Here is a 12,249-nt window from a genome sequence, read left to right on the forward strand (position 1 = left end):
ACTTTCTTATTTCTTAATTCTTGACTGGCAAATATATTCACATAGGCTAATAGTTTTCCTTTAAAAAATAATACAAAATACAAGGAAATCTTGCATCTATCTTCTGTCTGATCTCAGTTTCCTATATCCCTCATCTCAATGTATTAGTTACTTTTCTCATTGCTATCATCATATACTTCAAAAGAAGCAATGCAAAGTAAGAAGGATGTATTTGAGTTCACAGTTGAAGAGGTCCATCATGGTAGGGAAAGTTTGGCAATGGGTGACTCCGTGGTGGCAGTAACAGGGGCAGACCAAGAATCAGGGAAATGGGGACTTGAACTGGAGCTGGACAATGACCCTCAAAAGGCCTGCCAACCTAGTGGCCAACTTTCTCCAACATGTTCTTACCTTCTAAAGGTTATTCAACTGGCACCTCTAGCTAAGGACACACGAGTCTGTGGGGGATATTTCATATTCAAACCATATCTTTTGGGGTCAGCATCACTTGTTGGGATGCAGCAAAAACATCTTGTGAACTGACTCATTATAATTTGCTTGGCAGTTTCAATCTCAACTTTCTTTCACATTGCTTCCTCTAAGCATCTTGATGCCATGTTATCTGTCCCCTGTCATCTCTCTGATGTCATCTTCTTCAACTTTCCCCTTCACTCACTCTTTACAACTACACTGTTCCCAGACAACCTAGAATACACTCTCAAGGGCTTAACACTTTTTCTTGCCCCCCTTCTTCCTTTAAAATGTCTGAATTACTCACTCCTTAATTTACTTGAATATCATCTTAAATGTCACCTTCCCAGAGAATTATCCTTGGCCACATTGCTTAAAAGAACAAGCCCTACTCCCTTCCTATGCTTTTTTGTCCATAACAAATTGTGCTTTATATTTAATCTTGCCTTCATTAAAACAAGAGTTCTATTTTGTTCACCAACATAAACAAGAATGGGCACAGAGAACATCCTCAACAAATATTTGTTGAATGATCAAATAAATGCACGAATGAATGAATGTGTGACGAATGAATTACTATAGAGATACCATGTGATACCATTTTATCTTTCATTAAAAATTATTGATAAATGTATTGCATTTGTTCATGGAAAGTAATTACATCCGAGCTATAATGCTAATGAAAGATAGTAGATTCCTCTTGTGGTTGCAAGTTCTGGCAAGCCTTGAAAATGTGATGCATAACTGCTTAGGATGCCTTTAAAAATCACCAGCCAATTAGTGGGAGACAGTCCATAGAGGAAGCTGCCTTTGATTTTGCCAGGCACAACAGATATTTTTTTAATGTTTGGCATACTCATGCTATATAAGAATGAGTAATATGATTTTTGCCATATATATTTAATTTTTTCTAGAGCATTACTGACAAACCATGAGCTCAGATGCTTGAGGGACTATATTTGTTGATAATCCCTCTCCTAGAAGAGATTATAAATTGCCAGTAGGCTTTAAGACTTACCATAAGCTGGCAGGATTTTGCTATTTAGACTGCCATTTGGCCTTTATAACCATATTTCTCTATGAGTAACTTCAATGTTGGAGATTATTAAATGCCCCTCTCTTACAATTTATCTGTAGGTTTATTCTGCCATAGAATTGGTGTGATAATGTGGACTGCTCTTTCTTAGCCTTACAGATGTGACTAAAGTTCTTGACTTTGCCTTGTATTGATGTATCATTGTGCTAGGAACTCTGTTGGTAGCTCTCGGCTTAATGACAGTCTTTCTTTTCCTCCTCTCTTGGCCTGCTCCATTCTCACTGTGAGAACTGAGCTGGACCAAACAGAGTAGACTAGCTTGAGTGTTGCTCCTCCTCTTGGGCTCTCAACCTTTTCTTCATTTTTTTCCCACCATGTTTTAGTAATCTTTGGCTGGTGCAGCAATTTCTTAATTAATTGTCTTCCAACATATATATCCATCAATTTCCCTGGCTTGAGGTTAAGTGCTATATTCCTAACAATATCTAATATGATAGCTGGTACACAATACTTTCTGAGAAAATGATAGAGGAATGCCTAGAAATAGCAGAGAAAACATATTGACTTCCGTTTCAATGGTATTCTCACTTTCTCCCTATTCCTCAATAACAAAAGATTGGGGCTGGCACTCAGAAAGTCTGTGTAAAATGTGATGCTAGACCACATCTTATCTCGTCTCAATTGCCCTTCTTTTTGTGTCTTTTAGGCCAATTAGTGGTATCGCCTGACTTCTGGAATCTTGACTGGCCACTGACTTGTTCCTGTCCCTTGCTCATCTTCATCAATTCCAAAAGTGGAGATCATCAAGGGATCGTCTTTCTCCGAAAATTCAAGCAGTATCTTAATCCGTCTCAAGTATTTGACCTGTCGAAGGGTGGACCTGAAGCAGGGTAAGCATGAACTAAGGAGCTATGGTTGGCTATACAGAATAGTCTACTACCCCATTTATATTCTAGGCTAGAATAGTTTTGTGAGGTTAGTCCTTGCACCCCAGCAGATATGCAAATATATGATTCTGGAATATTTTACCTTTTGGCCCTCTCCTAGAAATCTCTTCCATCTCTTTTCCTGCTCCCAAATTTACTTAATTCTTTTCCATTTGGCAAGACAGAATGCCAGTGACATCAGAGGAAGAAGCAAAGGGGTGTCAATACAGACTTGTTTTACTATGGGATTACTGACAGTTCAGTGCTAGTTCCTGGGAGCCACTGAAAACTATGCAAAGTATGCTTCCTGAGACTCAGCAGATAGCTAGGATATTAAAGTCTTCCAGAGAACGACTAAACACAAAATAATATGAGTTGAGGCAAAGTCTGATTTCTGACTTTGTAAAGTTGTGGTTACAAATATACACAGAGTCAGAGGCTAATACAAAGAGAAGGCAGATGGCCTTGTTAGAAGTATGCCAAAGCAGAAGTCTTTAGACCCCAACATATTGTAAGAAATAGGTATAAGTTCCAGTTCGTCATGATTATTTCATTTTCCCCTCCTTCCTTGCAGCATCTGTATGTTCAAGAACTTTGTTCGTTTTCGTGTTCTGGTTTGTGGTGGAGATGGCAGCGTAAGCTGGGTCTTATCTATGATTGATGCCTTCGAACTGCATGATAGGGTAAGTCCCTAACCAAGTCAGTTTAACTATTGCTAGAAAGAGTGGGGGGTATGGAGCTTTGTGTTCCGAGAAGTCCCAAGTCTGCCTTCATCTTATCTACAAGCTTAATAGTTAACTTGGCCAGTTCAAACATGCTCACTTAAGACAATTCTCTAGTTGTTTCTGGGTGAAGGAGAAATAAAGGAATGTGAACACAAAGGATGAGCCTCCTCTAGGCTTCAAAGTAAAGAGCAGAAAAAGAAGAATGTTTCAATTTTCTTCTTCTTGTGAGGGTAATGATTTTCTTCTCCAAGTCTCTAGAGGGGCATAAACCTTCTTCTAATTTTCTCCATCTCTAGGCAACCCCTTGCTCTTTTGCATCCAGAAACTTTGTCTCCTGGTGCATCCCTCTGTTGGACCCAAACTCAAATAGAAATGGTGTTTATATTCTTCATTTATAGCTATAGCTATGACTTTTGTAATAGCCCAGAAACTGTGTAGATGATAATAATAATAAACATTATAATAATAAGCATTATAATAATAATTATTATTATTAGGGTCCAATTCCTTTGAGAAAATATCATTCAACTACAATTGCCCTCTCACTAAACTTCCTATAAAGAAATATGTTAAAACCTCTGGTTGTAAGGCCTATTCCTTCTCAAAGAGCACCCTAAATTCTTTAGTGAGTGAAACGTGATAGAAGGACTGTTGGGAAAAAGTGTCTCTTTTTGTTCTTGCAGTGTCAGCTGGCAATCATCCCACTTGGGACTGGTAATGATCTTGCTAGAGTCCTTGGCTGGGGAGCATTCTGGAATAAAAACAATTCACCACTAGATATTCTCACCAGAATAGAGCAGGCTCACGTGAGGATTTTAGACAGGTGAGTAACAAAAGGACATATCCTTGTGCCTCTTCTATTTATATCACCTTAGTCCAGAACCCAGCCTCCTTCAAAGCGCCATTTCCCTTGTGGTGGAAGGGCAGGCTCATTTGGAACATCTTGTCTATTGAGAAACCAGAGAGCCATGTATCCCTCAAATATTGTAGAAACCCCTCTTGACCCTTAAAGATCATAGAGCAGGGGCTTCATGGATGTATTTCAAGGGTTTGCTGCATTTCATTTAAAATGCTACTTGTTACTTGTCCAGAGGAAACATAGTGACTGTTGAGAAAGAATCTATAGTATTATCAGGCTCTCAGAGAAACTTTAAAAAGGGGGAGGAGATTTAGCAACGATTGGATTAGATTTTCTCTGCTCCAGAGGATAAAGAATATTGTCATCCTATACCCTGAGAAATAGGACTTTTATAGTGAGGTGTGGGTTTTCAAGACACAAATCTGAGACCATAACCAAGTTTCTTATTCTGTAGATCTTGGAAAAGGATCTGGTATAAATATTTCATTAAAATATTTCCTGTGCTCATAACGCTACCTCTGGTTAAAAAACACTGATTTCTGAGAGTCCTGAGAAAAATTCCTTCCATCACACTAACCTAGGGATGTCATTGAGCAGAATTTTCTTTTATGTATACTTTGAGGTTAGGTATACTGCTTGAGTATATCCTATAGCACACTTCCCAAAACACATGAATGGTTTGAACTCTTGTACTAGGAAGTGTTGATTTCACTTGTAATTAGCAGAAACTTGAATAATATTTGTGTTTAATCTTTACTTTAGATGGAGTGTGATGATCCGTGAGAACCCCAAAAAACCCCCACTGCTAAAAGGACAAGTGGAAATGGATATACCAAGATTTGAGGTGATTATTGTCAGCTATAATTCAGAGCAACCATTTTATCACACGTGAAATGCAAAGAAAAACCTAGAGAGAATACGAAGTATTTCCATGGACTTGATGAGATGAGATCTCTGAGGACAGGATACATAAATCAGCAGCTATTTACTACAGATATGTTAGGCATTAGGGATATAATTCATTTTAGTTATTTGTTCATCCTTTCAAAATTGTTTATGAAGTAACTATTGCATATGAGGCACTGTATTAGGAAATAATCTTACACATTAATAGATAAAGAAGAAGAATATGTCCCTTATTGTATAAATAAAGTACTACATGTATATCTGCATATCCCTCTCCGAGGTGTCAGGGAAAATATCCAAAATGAGTGCCATTTCAGCTTAGACCCAAGGAATAGCAATACCTAGGAGAAAAGACAAAAGGGGTAATTCCTTAGTCAGTGTTCTGTTGCTGAAGAGATGCCCCAACCACAGCAACTCTTACTAAAACAAACAAAAAACATTTAATTGGGCTGGCTTACAGTTTCAGAAATTTAGTCCATTATAGTCATGGCAGGGATTTGGTGGAACACAGGCAGACATGGTGTTAGACATGTAGCTGAAAGTTCTACATCTTGATTCTTGGGCATCAGGAACATCCACTGGGATTGGTTTGGGCTTCTGAAACCTCAAAGCCCACTCCCAGTGACACACTTCCTCCAACAAGGCCACACCTCTTAATTCTTTCAAACAGTGCTATTCCATAAGCATTTACATATATGAACCTATGAAGGCCATTCTTATTCAAATCACTGCAAGGCCTGTTTTTATACTGCTCCAAAGATTAAAGAAAAAAGGCTGTATAATATTAACAGAACCGAAACACATTCATAATGTCTAGGGCATGGTGGCCAAGGATGGAACATACAAAATGAGAGACTAGAGAAGTAATCAGGAACCAGCCCAGAAAGGAGTAATAAAGCATGGCAGGAAATTTGAACTTTCATCCTAAGTGCAATGAGAATTCTAGAAGGCTTTGAGGGCTTTTGTTTGCATGTGTATGGAGTAGGTGTACATGTGCACAGCACACAAATGTGGTCAGAGATCATAGGACAACTTCTGGTTTGAGTCCTTAGGCACCTTCCTCCTTTTTCTTAGGCATAGAGTCTCATTTGTCTGGTACATCACAGTGTAGGCAAGGCCAGCTAGCTGACACAACTCCAAGGATTACAGGTGTATATTACTGTGCTGGGCTTTTTTTGTGTGGGTTCTGGATATTCAAACTCATGTATATTACTGTGCTGGGCTTTTTTTGTATGGGTTCTGGATATTCAAACTCTGGTTCCCATTCTTTCAATGCAAGTGCTTTACCAACTGAACCATCTCCCCAACGCATCTTTTTCCTCCCTTACTTATTATACAAACGCCCAGATATATTAGTAAGTTGAAATGAGAATGTCCACCATGGAAATCTTATTATATTTGCTTTATCACATGCCAAACCAACTACATGTCATTGAGCAGTAGCACATGGTGGATGAGGAGACAAATCAAGGACTAAAGATGAGAGGCAAGGGGAAAAATGGGAATTGCTATTATTCAGACTAGAGATGATGGTGATTTAGGTTTGTGATTTGATGAGGAGAACTGGATAAATTTGAAACATACTGACAAAGTACAATTATAAGGACTTGGTAGATATTTGAACTTGGCAGTGATAGGAAAGGTTAGAAGTAGTAATTAGGAATACAGACTCAAGAGTCAGACTACCTGGAATCAAATCTAAGTTTTGCTACTTGTTTTGTGCCTCAGTTTTCTCTTCTGTGAAACAGGCATACAAGTAATCTTTTCCTCTCAGGGTAGATAATGAGAGTGCATAAAAATGATATATGATGTAGAATACAGCCACATACTCAGTACTATATGAGTGGAAACTGCGTTGTTAGTAACCCTTATTTACTATATAATATATGAAAGTTTTCATAGCGTGCCTCTCTCATGTTTAGAATGTTTTTAGACCCAAGATTATCTTTAGATACCTTTAACAAGAATTATTTGAGTTTATTGCCAGAAAGGCAGTTGAGTTTCTGGTAAAGCAGGTGGTAGGGGTGGGTTGAGGAGACAGCGCTAAGCTTCTGAGATTGAACGCTCTGTTTCTTCCTAGGCTGCCGCCATCCAGAATGTAGAGACTGCAACCAATGAGTTGAACAAAATCCTGAAGGCCAAGTATCCCACTGAGATGATCATCGCCACTAGGTCAGTCTTCCTTTGTGTCTCATCCTTTGGGGTATCATAGGTGCTGATATATGAGGCTCACTTTGATAGCCTGGGCTTTTAAGGCCAAAGAAAGTATCTATTTGTCTTTTCTAATCATTTTCACTCAACTCAAAATTCCTTAGTGGAAAATTTAAGGTGATAAAACATGAGATTGGAGTGAGGAGTCATTCTGCGAAAAACAAAGATAAAATTGCAAGCAGGTATTTGGAAAGAAGACTACAGAAGGGACAGAAAGCATTCTAGACAATCCAACAGTACAGACACCTTATTTTCTATCTTTGGGACTGGAAAGGGGCTCTTCAATGCCTGCCAGTACCTGCTTGTTTGCTTTTTATTTTTAAATGTGTATTATTTGCCAATTAAAGCTCAATTTATTTAGGTTACATATCTACACTGTACAAAATCAAAAGCACAAATGTTTCTCTGCATTTCTTTGGCAAATGTCAGTCCCATTTTACCGCATTATAGACTCCCATATCCCCAATACTACCCCAAATATATCTTTATTTTTTGATAATCTACTAAGCCATTTAATGCTACCCATATATGCTTAAGTGGCCAACTTACGAGTATGGGAAACATATCAGTGGCCACATCCTCATTCTCAAAAGCAGTGATTCTCCCTCCCTCAGCAACTATCCACTACCAATAGTTTCTCCATCTACTCACTCTGTGCTGGCATTTTGGCTGGCTTGATGTTCTGAAGGTAACCACAACTACTGTGAGATCCTAAGTACAATAGTCATGTCCTACCCAATAGATAGCACTTCACCACACTACTCCCATGCTGTCTTTTACTATCTCTCCAATCTTCTGCCATATCCCTGAGCTTTAGTGGTAGTAGGATTAGCACAAATGTCTTCTTTGGTACTATACAATCGTTGATTCTCATCGCACTGACTTTTGGTATAAGACTGCATTAAGCGTTGCCCACTGCAAAAAGAAGCCTCTCTGACCAAGGCTGAGAGCAGCCCAGGTTATAAGGTTTAAACAAATATTTAGAAGGCAATTGGACAAGATGACCATTTAAAAAAACAATAACAGTAGGTTGTATCCTAGGGCTTATGAACTTACAAACTATGGGCTCTAGGGAGGGCTACAGTACCAGGTATGCAATTACTTCCTGTAGAGCAGGACTCAAATTCAAACAAAGAGCAGTTAGTTACCCCCAAGATTCATCTCTATGCCATTTTCACACACATCTGTGGGCACATATTATAGCATGCAAGACCCAGCACTGGATGAGATCTTGGATGTCTTTCCTCCCCCAGAAGCATTATGAAAGGTGACAAGCAGGAGAAAGTTTCCCAGGTGTTTTGAAATTGATTCCTCTATATCATGCAGCCAAATATGATGATTCCCCTAATAGAATCTTATCATGTAGCTATAGTGGGTAACCAAGGGGCAATGGCAATAGCTTCTGTTGTTTTGGATACCCCTGCTGCTCCCTGACCAATAACTCATAGGGAGGTATCTTATGCCTTGTAATGAGATTTTAAAAAAATGTGCCATGTCTTCTGAGAAAGACATTGTTCATCCATGTAGGGCAATTCTATTCCTACTGTTTCTTTTTTAAATTGCATTTTAAAATTATTAGCAAGTAGATTTCCATATTTTTCATAACATCCTTAGTTTTGTTTAACTTAGTCATTACCCCCTTTCTGTGTCCTATCTTTCACCCCCATTCCCCTTTAATCCTTTAACTCCTGTATTCCCTATGTTTAACCATTTTTTGTATTTTCTATTTCTATTTTCATTTAATTATAAGATTTAAAAGTTTTTCATTTCATTCTTATTTTTAAATATTTATTTGTTTTACATTCCAACCAAAGATTCCCCTCCATGCTCTCTTCCCGCCATCTCCCTTCTGCCCTCTCCATCCATTCCTTCTCCATTTCTGTTCAGAAAAGGTTGACCTTCCTTGGATATCAACTAAACATGGCATGCCAAGTTGTGGTAAGACTAAACACCTCTCCTGTATTAAGGTTGGACAAGGCAACTCAGTATGAGGAATAGGTTCTCAAAAAGCCAGCAAAAGAGTCAAGATAGCCCCTGCTCCCACTGTTAGGAGTCCCACAAGAAGACTAAGCTACACAACTGGATCTCTGTATCTGTTTCCACTAGTTTCATCAGTTGTGTTTGGTTCTATCCTAGCTCTCAGGGTCATCTAACCTCTCAGTCCTAGTGCTCCAGGACTCTTGTGGCGTTGATCTCAGGCTGGACTAGTCATTAGTTGGCCACTGCCACAATCTCTGTGCCACCCTTATCCAAGCATATATGCCATAGGCAGAATAGACTGTAGATCAAAGATTATATGGCCGGGTTGGTGTCCTAATCTGTCCACTGGTAGTCTTGATAGGTCAAAGGAGATGGCAGGTTCCAGCTACATATCCCCTGTTGCTAGGAGTCTTAGCCGGGGTCATCCTTGTAGATACCTGGGAGTTTCCCTTGCACCAAGTTTCTATCTTACCCTGAAATGACTCCCTTTCTAGTTGTCTCTTTCAGTACTCTTCTCCCACCCCACCCCTATATGATCCCTCATGTTGCCATCCCCACTAGCCCCCAGTCCACCCACAATATCTCTATTTCCCCTTCCCAGAGAGATCCATGTGTCCTCACTGGGGCCCTCCTTGTTACCTTGCCCCTCTGGGTCTGTGGATTATACCATGATTATCCTTTACAGCTAATATCCACTTATAAGTGAGTACATACCATGTTTGTCTTTTTGGGTCTGGGTTACCTCACACAGGATGATTTTTTTTTCTAGTTCCTCTTGCCTGCAAAGTTTTATGATGCCATCATTTTTAACAGATGAGTAATACTTTATTGTATGAATGTACCACGATTTCTTTACCTGTTCTGCAGTTCAGGGGCATCTAGGTTGTTTCCAGGTTCTAGCTATTATGAATAATGCTGCTGTAAACATAGTTGAGCAAGTGTCCTTGTAGTATGATTGCGTATCCTTTGGGTATATGCTGAACAGAGGTATATCTGGGTCTTAAGGTAGAGCAATTCCCAATTTTCTGAGAAACTGCCTTATTTATGTCCAAAGTGTCTGCAAAAGTTTGCACTCCCACCAGCAATGGAGCAGTGTTCCCCTTACTTCACATCTTCTCCACCATGAGCTATCACTTGTGTTTTTGATCTTAACCATTTTGACAGGTATAAGGTAGTATCTCAGAGTTGTTTTGATTTGCATTTCCATGATGGCTAAGGATGTTGAACATTTCTTATATTTTGGTTGTGAGCCAAGCCTTTAATGGCTGAGCCATCTCTCCAGCTCTGAGCATTTCTTTAAGTGTTGTTTAGCAGCAATTTAAGATTCTAATGCTGAGAATTTTCTGTTTAGACCTGTACCCCACTATTAATTGGATTATTTGGTTTGTTTCTATCTAGTTTCTTGAATTCTTTGTATATTTTGGAAATAATCCCTTTGTTGGATGTGGGGTTGATGAAGATCTTTTCCCATTCTGTAGCCTGCTGTGTTGTCCTATTGGCAGTGTCCTTTACCTTACAGAAACTTTTCAGTTTCATGAAGTCCCGTATATTATCAATCTTTGTGTTTGTGCTTTTGATGTTCAGAATTTTGTCTCCTGTGCCAAAGCACAAAAAGCTACTTCCCACTTTCTCTTCTGTCAGGCTCAGTGTATCAGGATTTATATTGAGATCTTTGATACACTTGGACTTGAGTTTTGTGCAGGTTGGTAGATTTAGATTTATTTGCATTCTGCTACATGCTGACATCCAGTTAGACCAGCCCCATTTGTTGAAGATGCTTTCTTTTTTATTTTATAATTTTGGCTTCTTTGTCAAAAATTGGGTGTCCATAGTTGTGTGGATTTATGCTGGGTTTTCAATTCGATTTCATAACCTGTCTGTTTTTATGCCAATACCATATTGTTTTTAATTGTTATAGCTCTGTAGTAGAGCTTGAAACCAAGGATGATGATGCCTTTGGAATTTCTTTTATTGTGCAGGATTGTTGTAGCTATTCTGGGTTCTCTGCTTTTCCATATGAAATTGAAAATTGTCTTTTCAAGTTCTGTAAATAATTGTGTTGAAAGTTTAATGGGGATTGCATTGAATCTGTATATTACTTTTGGTAAGATTTCCATTTTTACTATGTTAGTCCTACTGATCCATGAACGTGGGAATTATTTCCACCTTCTGATATCTTCTCCAGTTTCCTTCTTCAATGACTTGAGGTTCTTGTCATTCAGGTCTTTCACTTGCTTGGTTAGACTTCCTCAAGATATTTTATGCTTTTTGTGGCTATTATAAAGGGTGTTATTTGCCTCATTTTTTAGATATAAAGCTGTTGGCCTGTTGTTAGCATTTCTTATTGAATAGCTCTGTCTTAAATATTAACCCATTTCTATTAATCTAAGTATTTCCATGTGGTTTTATCTTACTGGAAAGAGGACCCAGCATTCTACTCTCTCCATCCTCCATGTTGAATCTCCTCCCTACTACTTCCTCTCTGCTCCTAGTCTCTTGCTGTCCTATTAGCCAACAATGCTTTATTCATTAACCAATAAGAGAAGTATATTTACAGAATGACATCTCCCATCATCTTCTCTTTTCTGTCTAAAATAAAAAGAAGGGTTTTAACTTTAACATAGTAAAATATATAACAAAACAGTTATCAATTAAGAACCACAGTTAACAATATTTAGTCCATTAACATGTAGCAAGATTTAAAGAAAATATTTTGTCATCTATCCTATTTTTGTGAGTCTAATGTCCTATATGTAACTTATCTTTAATCCTAACTAAGGAAAACTATAACCATAACTATCTGCCTTCAACTCCATCAAAGACCACAAAAGGATAATATATAAACTCTAAAAATGACCGAGAAAACTCACTTCCTGGTCAGTCACCCGAAGTTCTTCTACAATGTTCCATCTTCAGCCTATAGGCCATAGTGTATCTGGCAGACTCCTCAGCAAAGCAGGAAACTTTAAACTGTCCACCTTATTGGCAGTTTTTCAGTCACTTTTCTCTGTGTGCTGGAGATTGTCTGGCAGACTCTTCCATGAAGCAGGAACCCTGTAGCAATGTCCATCTTGAATCAGCATTTCTTTTAGATTTTCCAACTTTGTAGAGTTAAGGTTTTTCAAGTATGATGTAATGATTCTTTGGATTTCCTTG

General features: G+C 38.5%; 1 protein-coding gene across 1 annotated transcript in view; it reads left to right on the top strand.

Moving 5' to 3' along the window:
* The window catches only part of Dgkk (diacylglycerol kinase kappa), a 113,055-nt gene that overhangs the window by 69,841 nt on the left and 30,965 nt on the right, over window positions 1-12,249 (top strand). Inside the window, exons 9-13 of the mRNA XM_051178515.1 lie at window positions 2,193-2,376; window positions 2,987-3,095; window positions 3,821-3,960; window positions 4,759-4,840; window positions 6,983-7,074. Of these exons, the coding sequence (XP_051034472.1) occupies window positions 2,193-2,376; window positions 2,987-3,095; window positions 3,821-3,960; window positions 4,759-4,840; window positions 6,983-7,074 (607 nt within the window). The remainder of the gene's footprint in view (window positions 1-2,192; window positions 2,377-2,986; window positions 3,096-3,820; window positions 3,961-4,758; window positions 4,841-6,982; window positions 7,075-12,249) is intronic.

This window comes from Phodopus roborovskii, unplaced genomic scaffold, assembly GCF_943737965.1.
Source record: "Phodopus roborovskii unplaced genomic scaffold, PHOROB, whole genome shotgun sequence".
Classification (NCBI taxonomy): domain Eukaryota; kingdom Metazoa; phylum Chordata; class Mammalia; order Rodentia; family Cricetidae; genus Phodopus; species Phodopus roborovskii.